The following is a 9010-nucleotide window of genomic DNA, read 5'->3' on the forward strand; positions in this document are numbered from 1 at the left end:
ACGTAGTTGTTCAATGTTCCAAGTCTTGGTGAGAACATTGCCGTTGTTGTCCTCCAGTCGGTAGGTGCCCGGTCGGATTACTTTGGTCACTGTATACGCCACTTCCTATGGTGGAGAGAGTTTGTGTTTTTCCTTCGTTGATTGGGTCCTCTAGAGTACGAGATCGCCAACTTCAAGTATCCTCCCCCTAATCTTCCTTTCATGGTACCTGCGCAGGGTTTGTTGGTAGTGAGCAGAATGGATGACGGTCGTCTCACGGGCCTCTTCGAGCAGGTCATAGTCAAAAGCCTTCACTCTTAGGGCACCATGGTTGAGGTTGGAGGGTAGCACTACCTTAGCTTTGTAGGCCAGGAAGAAGGGTGTGAACCCTGTAGATCGGTTTGGGGTCGTTCTTAGGCTCTAGAGGATCGCTAGGACCTCTGCAACCCATCGCTCAGTGTACTTGTTGAGTCGGTCGAAGATGTGTGACTTAAGTCCTTGGAGGACAATGCCATTGGCACGCTTGACCTGACCGTAAGTTCATGGATGTCCGACTGAGGCCCAGTCGATCCTGATGCCGTATCTATCACTAAAGTCTAAGAACTTCTTTCTAGTGAAGTTAGTCCCATGGTCGGTGATGATACAGTTAGGAACGCCGAACCGGTAGATGATGTCGAGGAAGAATTTGACTACCTCTTCCGAGCAGATGTTGGTGATGGACTTGGCCTCTATCCACTTGGTAAACTTGTTGACTGCTATGAGTAGGTGAGTGAAGCCACCTAGGCCCTTTTTGAGGGGTCCCACCATGTCGAGGCCCCAGACCACGAATGGCTAGGTGATGGGGATGGTTTGAAGCTCCTGTGTTGGCAAATGGGTTTGCCAAGCGTAGAACCGACATCCTTCACACCTATGGATGACCTCCTCTACATCTTGTAGCACGGTGGACCAGTAAAAACCTTGGTGAAAGGCTTTTCTGACCAGCGACCTTGGGGCCACGTGATATCCACAGATCTTGGCATGGACTTCAAGGAGGAGCTGCTTCCCTTGGTTGGTGGGGATGCACTTCATGAGTACCCCTAATGGACTCTATTTGTAGAGTTTGTCACCGAGCGTGACGAAGGTCTTGGTGCGTAGAGCGATCCATCAGGCCTCAGTCCTTTTGAGTGGGATAACCTCCTCGAGGAGGTAGGTAAGTAGCGGTGCTCGCCAGTCGGTTTGATCGAGTGCTAATACGGTGATGTCGGCAGGTGACGTCGTCATGGAGGTACTAGGATCGGTGCCCCCAAGCGTTGGCTTAGCATTGGGGTCAGAGCCCCCGGGCGCTGGCTTCACGTCAGGGTCAGAGACCCCGGGCACCGGCTAGGCATCGAGGTGTGTCAGGGCTGGACCCTCTAGGATGTGGGCAGACGGCTCATGGACATCGTTGATGAAGACCATTCTTGGAGATGGATCCCGCCTAGCGGCCAATTTTGCAAAAAAAATCGGTGGCATCGTTGTCCTTTCAGAGGACGTGATGTAGCTCGATCCCTTGGAATTTATCCTCAAGCTTATGCACCTCTTGGTAGTATGCTATCATGAGGGGGCTTTTGTAGGAGGACTCCTTTATGACCTGATCAATGACTAGCTCTAAGTCACCATGAACGTAGAGTCATGTAGCACCCAGCTCGATGGCGATGGGTAGTCCGTTGATGAGGGCCTACTACTCCATGGCATTGTTTGAGGCTGAAAAGTAGAGGCGAATGATGTAGCGGGGCCTACTCCCATCTGAGGAGATCAAAACCACTCTAGCCCCTGAGCTAGGAGCCATTACGGACCCATCGAAGTACATTGTTCAGTACTCGTGGGTGATGTCTGGGGTCGGTAGCTGCACCTCTGTCCATTCGGCGACAAAATCTGTGAGAGCCTAAGATTTAATGGTAGTACGAGGGATGTACCTCATGTCATGGCCCATGAGTTCGAGAGCCCACTTAGAGATCTGTCTCGTGGTGTCGTGGTTGCGGATGATGTCCCCGAGCGGGTATGAAGTGACGACCATAACTTCGTGGTCGGTAAAGTAGTGCAGGACCTTCCGGGTCGCCATCAGCATGGTGTATAGGAGTTTCTGGACCTAGGGGTACCAGACCTTGGGGTCGGTGAGTACTTCCTCGACGAAGTATACGAGCTGCTAGACCTTAAGTTGGTGCCCTGGCTCCTCCCTTTCGATGACCAGCACGGCGCTTACCACATGGTTGTTGGCCATGATGTAGCGGAGAAGGTGTTCTCCCTGTTCAGGAGCGACGAGGATCAGGGCTGACGTCAGGGATGCTTTGAGCCTCTCTAGGGCCTACTGGGCTTCCTTAGTCTAGACGAAAGTGTCCGTCTTTTTGAGGAGCTTGTAGAGTGGCATCTCCCATTCACTGAGCTAGGAGATGAATTGACCTAGGGCAGCCAGACAGCTAGTGAGCCTTTGCACATCCTTGACGTTGCGTATGGGACCCATGTTGGAGATGGCCATGATTTTTTGGGGTTGGCCTCGATGCCGCGCTCGGACACAATGTATCCTAGTAGCTTCCCCTTTGGAACCTCAAAAACACATTTTTGGGATTTAGCCTGATGTTGAATCTTCAGAGGTTCGTGAACGTTGTGGCCAAGTTTGTGATCAGATCATAGGCTTGAGTTGTTTTGACCACTATGTCATCAACATAGACGACGATCATTGGTCTTGGCCGCTCAGCTTGATCAGGCTGATCGAGCAGGTCGATTTGGTCAGCAAAGTATTGTTGCATGCACCTTTGGTAGGTGGCGCCAGTGTTCTTGAAGCCAAATGGCATGGTTACATAGCAGTACAAACCATATGGGGTGATGAATGAGGTTGTGAGTTGATCGGATTCTTTCATCATGATCTGGTGATAGTCCGAGTAGGCATCCAAAAATGAGAGGATCTCGCAACCCAAGGTGGAGTCAACTATCTAGTCTATGCACGGCAAAGGGAAGTGGTCCTTTGGGCACGCTTTGTTGAGGCCGGTATAATCAATGCACATTCTCCATTTCTCAGTCTTCTTTTTAATAAGAACGGGATTGGCAAGCCAGTCGGAGTGGAATACATCTCTGATAAATCCGACTACCAGGAGTTTGGTGATCTCTTCGCCTACGGCCCTACACCTTTCATTGTCAAAACGGTGCAGGCGTTGCTTGGTGGGCTTTAAGCCCAGGATGAGGCACAGTGCATGCTTGGTGACCTCCCGTGGTATGCCTGGCATGTTAGAGGGCTGCCATGCGAAGACATCGCAATTGGCGAGTAGGAAGTCGATGAGCTCGCATTCCTATTTGGGTGGGAGCTAGATCCTGATCCACACCATCTTGGCCGGGTCGATGGGGTTGACCCCCACTGCCTTGGTTTCCTCGAGCGGATGGAAGGCCGTCGAGGAGGTTAGTTTGTTGTAGTCTGGGACTACCAGGATCAATGATTCCCCAAGCCATGGGAGCTCAGACAAGTTGATGACCATAGTGGCGAGCTCGTAGTGCTCGTGGTAGCACATGAAGGCGTGCGAGAAGGCGCTGCTCACGGTGATGACACCATTTAGCCCCGACATCTTCAGCTTGAGGTAGGTGTAGTTGGGGATTGACATGAATTTGGCGTAGTATAGCCGCCCCAAGATGGCGTGGTAGGACCCTAGAAAGTCCACCACTTCGAAGGTAAGGACCTCCGAGCGGAAGTTGGCTCGATTGCCAAACGTGACAGGTAGGTCGATCTACCCGAGCGGATATGCCTACGCTCCTAGGATCACGCAGTGGAAGGGAGAGCCCGCCAGGCGGAGCTTTGACCAGGGATGCGCATGGCGTCGAGGGTGTCGACGTAGAGGATGTTGAGGCCGCTGCCTCCATCCATCAGCACCTTGGTGAGGCGCTTCTTGCGGATGATGGGATCGATGGCGAGCGGGTAGCGTCCTGATCTCATGATGTGGGAGGGATGGTCCCTCTGATCGAAGGTGATCATAGATTCCGATCAACTGAGGAAGGAGGCGATGGCTATTTCGATGGCGCATGCCTCCCTATAGCGTACCTTGTGCTAGCGCTTAGACCAGATGGCGTTAGATCCATCGAAGATCATGATGCATTCATTAGCGTTGGGGAAACTATCTCCATCCTTGCCCACCATGCCTCCTTTCTTGGATGCCGCCTCTTTGTCGTCCCCTTCTTTTGGCCCGCCGGTTGTCATAGGAAACATTTGAGGAGCTCGTAGTCCTTGTAGAGGTGTTTGATGGGTTAGGTATGGTTGGTGCATGGACTGTCTATGAGCTTGTTGAAGTGGTCATGCAGTCCCTGTTGGGGCTACTTGCCCGTGCGATCAGCCACGGCGACCAACGCGGTGTTGTCCGATCAGCGTCAATCCTTTTTGTTCTTCTTGCCCCTCTATGTGGTGGGGCCCTCATCTTGGTGTGTGTGCTTAGCCTTGCCTTTGTCCCGACCCCTGTTGAAGACCGCTCCAACCGCCTCCTCGCTGGAGGCGTGGTTAGTGGCGATGTCGAGCAGGTCACGGGTGGTACGGGGCTTCAGGCATCCAAGCTTATGGATCAGGGACTCACAGGTCATCCCAGAGAGGAATGCGCTGATGATGTCTGCATCGACGACATCAGGGAGGGAGTTGTATCATTGGGAGAACCTATGGATGTAATCCCGCAGGGACTCGCTGGGCTCCTGCTGGCAGCTCTTGAGGTCCTAGGAGTTTCCAGGGCGGACATACGACCCCTAGAAATTTCTGACGAAGACCCTCTTGAGGTCCACCCAGTCATAGATGCTATCGTGCGGGAGGAACTCAAGCCACGTATGAACATGGTCCCCTACGTAGATGGGGAGATACTGAATGATGAAATAGTCATCATCCACCCCTCCGGCTCAGCAAGCGAGCTGGAAATCTTCGAGCCAAATACCAAGGTTTGTCTCCTCGGTGTACTTGGTGATGTTGGTGGGCGGTCAAAAGCGCTGTAGAAACGGCGCTCTCTAGATACGCTAATCAAAGGCCTATGGTCCTAGGCCCTCAGGGCTAGGACTCTGGTTGTCCAGCCGATGACTATGCCTAGGGCACGTTTCATCGCTCCCCTTAAGGGTTTGGTCGGGATCCATGTCGCCTACTCTCACCACCGCTCGGTGGACGTCATCATCATGCCAGGCCTAATGTCGGGTGCTGACGACACTGCGAGCATCCTGGTGCGGACCGGGCTGTTCATGTATCGGCGGTCGATGCAGAGCAGGTGCCAGGTCGGACCGAGGCGCAGCTGCTACCTCTCGAGTCACACCTGGCGGCTACAACGGTGAGCAGATGGAGCAATCTGTCTAGCGCGTCCCTGCTCCCCTAGTGGGGAGAGAGGGAGCATGTTGGAGGCGTGATGCAGAGCTTTCCGCTTGTTGAACGGCGGTGGCTTCTACAAGAATCCGGAGGTTTCGGTAGACCGCCCGCTCCTAGGGGTCGACGGGCTCGGGAACACCGTGTAGAAGCATTGCTACAGCAGTGATGTTCTGGCTAGCTCAAGCGAACTGTGGGAGATCGTTCCCCTCGTTCATGATGTCATGTTGGACCTGGCGGGCTCGACCCCGAGCGCCGCCCACCGGGTTATGCGCATAGTGCGCAACGTGCTGTACCGAGCTTGCCGGTGCAAGCGGCGGCTGGTTCTGTCGCTGTTGTCGTAGTTCCTGGGTGTGCCCTTGCACAAACATGAGGGCCCCACATGCGGGTCTGGAGGGATGTGAGTTTGCGTAGACTCCACAACGACCGGCTACTGTGCCAGAGCGTCCGCCATAGCGTACTCCTGGGACGAACGGTGGCTAGGTGCCACGTCGCCGATGCTGGAGCCGTCGCTCTCACCCTTATCATCCGGGAGTTTGTGGAAAGTGGTAGGAGCATAGCTCGCCATTCCTACAAATTCGGATGTGAGAGGGGATGGCGATAGCGTCCCTCGGAGCCCCCGAGCGCATGCGTCCGCGGGGGACGCGAGGCCATAGGGGAACCGATCGTATGGTGTCCGTGATGCGGTAAATATGGTCTCTCTAGATAATCGGTGGGAGATAGTAAATAGAGAGTAATAACAATATGCATATTACTCACAGTGGGGTTTGAACAGAGAGTTTGCTCAGAATGAAGCGCAGATGTCGTGTCGTTGAAGTCGTCGCGCATCCCAGAGCTGATGGAGGGTGCCCCTACGATGAGCACCGGAATCGGTGCCTCCTCGCAGAGGTGTAGTACGCTGAGCCGGTCGACGATGAAGTCCAAGCTTCCAAGGAGGAAGGCCTCGGATGGCTCGAAAATGGGTGGAACCCACATCCCAACAGGTGGAAGTGCGGGAAACTCTAGTGAGCCGAAGCAAATCGCATCGCCTGAGCCCGCCATGGCGAAAGTGGCAGAAAAGTGGGCCATCCAATGACCAAAAAAGTGTTGAACGTATAGCGTCTTCCCCACAGACGACGCTAACTGTCGGTGCAGAAAGTGACCAATAAGTAAATATTTATAGTGTTGCCATACGTTGTGATCGAATGTGGCCTAGCACTTAATGACATAGGGTTTATACTGGTTCAGGCAACATGCCCTACGTCCAGTTTGAGTCGGTCGGTGACTTTATTCCTGAGCCTAGGTGCTCAAAGTTTGCAGTGGGGTTACAAATGAGAAGGAGAAAGATGGGATGTACTAGAGGTCTGGTCGGACTTCGGTTGGAAGGGCCAAAAGTGATGGGAGCCCCGCTATAAGCTAAGTGTTCAAGCATGTGCTTGAGGTTCGAACCTAGCGGTTCTGTGGTTGTGAACTAGTAAGCTTAATCGATCTAATGAATCTGGAATCACTTGACTAAACCTATCTATTGGGAGAGAGCGCATCCCCTTTTATAGATGAAGGGGATGGTCTTACAAGTGAGAGGAAAGGAGTATGTTTGCTTCTAAGCCTTGTTGCCCACGCCGGTGGGTATAGGATGATGGTAGGCGCCCACAACACTGTTGGATGCCAGATGCACGTGGGAGGTTATGTCGTCTTGTTCGGGTATGGCAGATGTCGGTACCTGCCATTACTATTAATGCCCAGAGGCATGTGAGGAGTTTCACCATGTTCACTCGGTATGGTAAATGTCGACGCCCATAACACTGTCGATGCCCAGAGGCATGTGGGGGAGCCTTACCGTATGGGAGTTAACGGCGCCCACAATACTGTAGGGGAAAATGTCAGCGCCTACAACATTGTTTGGGCTCTATTGTGCTAAGGAGGTTGTAGAGTACTATTTCTACAAGTGTACAGAGTATGGTCCCTGGTATTGAGGTTTGACTTGTACGCCCTGCCTTACTTTCTCCATCCGTTTCCTAGTCCTTACCGAGCGGACGTCTCTGGTCGGTTGGTCCTAGTCGGCTCTGATTGTGCCAGTCGGAGAAGAGCAGTGAGCATGGTTTTTGCGTACCCCGGTCGGAGACGTGGGGTCGGAGTCAGAAGTAGCGCTTTGGCCAGGCCTTCCGGTCGGAGAGGTGGGCCGGAGTCGGAGGGCGGGTGCCATTCCTCCTCAGCCAGACCTTCCGGTCAGTGATTGGATTTTCTTTCTGGCCTATTGTTCAGATACTTGGGTCGGCCCACGAGTTGCGCATTTGTCTGCTTGGGCTGAGCCTTTGTTGGGAAGCCAGTCCATGAGGGACCCTGGGTTTATGAACCCAACACTTCGTATCGATCATCGCTTGATGCGAGTTGTTCTAATTTGTATGAGTACGGGTCATGGATCCAGATATAAGAGACATGGAGGGTGTAAGGACAGTGTTTAGGAAGTAAAAAAAGGACGAAAATTCTCCATTATTTAGTTGTTAGGAGGTGGTGGACCAAAAATATAATTAATTTTGACTCTTTAATATTAGGTATAGAGATATAGATATAGATTGATAGACATAGTAGAAAAAATAAATACCTAGCCATAACTGGTATGATCGTAAACTTTCTCTTTGCAAATTGAAACTTGAGAGTTGCCCCATATAATGACTAAGTTATTTTTCAACACAGTTGCCTCACTAGAGAGTAGAAACACGAACCTCAAATATCTATTTACGGAGAGGAGTCTATGTTATGCATGATGTAATTTGTTACCAACTCTTTATAAACTTCTATTTAAATGAATTTAGTAACATATTTTATTGATATATATCTTCCGCTGAATAGCTAAGATTACATGCTTAAAGCTAGTGGTGTTTTAGGCTGAAAGATGTGGTTAGTGCCAAAAACACTAGTAGTGCTCATGTATCTAGCTACACTTCAGATAGCTACAAAATCATTACACGATACAATTAGGTTGAGGTCTTGGGTGCCCCTCTTTGATTCATGAGTAAGCATATCCTGACTAAAATCTACCAAAAATATGTTGCATTGTGGAAGACACTGAACAATAGCATGTTTGAAATCTAAATTTAAAAGAAAATGTTTATTATGTTGAAAATAAGATTTTTTTTGCGACCAAAGAAGAATTATATTAGATAATAGCTGGGTACATCAACACGTTACAAGCACTCTGGATTACACAAATATCCAGAAACTGATTTTTATCTAAATTGTACCCACGCTGTGAATAGCTCAAGATCTCAAGATCATGACACTTTACAGTATGGATGACCATATAGGCAAACACTCGGCAAAAGGCCTGAGAAAATATGTCCAACGAACGACTGTCAGCATTCATATAGGCAGAGTTGAGAAACTTCTTCTTTCTGGTGTCTTCTTTCTTCTTGCTGCCACCGAAGAATAAGAAAGACTCATCTAAAATTTATTCTCCCTTGTCCTTCATCGTGTCCAGATCTAACCACAATAAAATAGAGAAGAGATCGGAGAAAATTATTCCATGGCGGTGACACCATCTCCGTCTTGATGCCGCCGTCCAGAAATAAAAGTCTCCATGTTGTCATACCGGTGAGAATGCTGAAAGGACCATGACGTCGCCTAGAGGGGGATGAGTAGGCGCTTTTGAAAATTAATAACAAATAAAACTTGCAGCGAATTAGTAGAGTACGCGGCACTGCTGCTTCATCGCGCGACACTGCCGCACTA

At 50.8% G+C, this 9010-nt stretch overlaps 1 protein-coding gene across 1 annotated transcript; it reads right to left on the reverse strand.

The window, feature by feature from the left end:
* Nucleotides 1-3296: 3296 nt before the first annotated feature.
* Nucleotides 3297-3916, reverse strand: LOC136544232 (uncharacterized). Its single transcript, XM_066536459.1, has 2 exons — nucleotides 3784-3916; nucleotides 3297-3631 (listed from the first exon to the last, which is right to left on the reverse strand). The coding sequence occupies exons 1-2, from the start codon at nucleotides 3914-3916 to the stop codon at nucleotides 3297-3299; spliced, it is 468 nt and encodes a 155-aa protein (XP_066392556.1).
* Nucleotides 3917-9010: the final 5094 nt, after the last annotated feature.

Source organism: Miscanthus floridulus, chromosome 3 (assembly GCF_019320115.1).
Source record: "Miscanthus floridulus cultivar M001 chromosome 3, ASM1932011v1, whole genome shotgun sequence".
Classification (NCBI taxonomy): Eukaryota; Viridiplantae; Streptophyta; class Magnoliopsida; order Poales; family Poaceae; genus Miscanthus; species Miscanthus floridulus.

Coding starts and splice junctions, on each gene's coding strand:
- LOC136544232 (XM_066536459.1), bottom strand. CDS start 3,916: ATGAGATCAGGACGCTACCCGCTCGCCATCGATCCCATCATCCGCAAG. Junction 3,632..3,783: donor CGACGCCATGCGCATCCCTG/GTCAAAGCTCCG, acceptor TGGACTTTCTAG/GGTCCTACCACGCCATCTTG.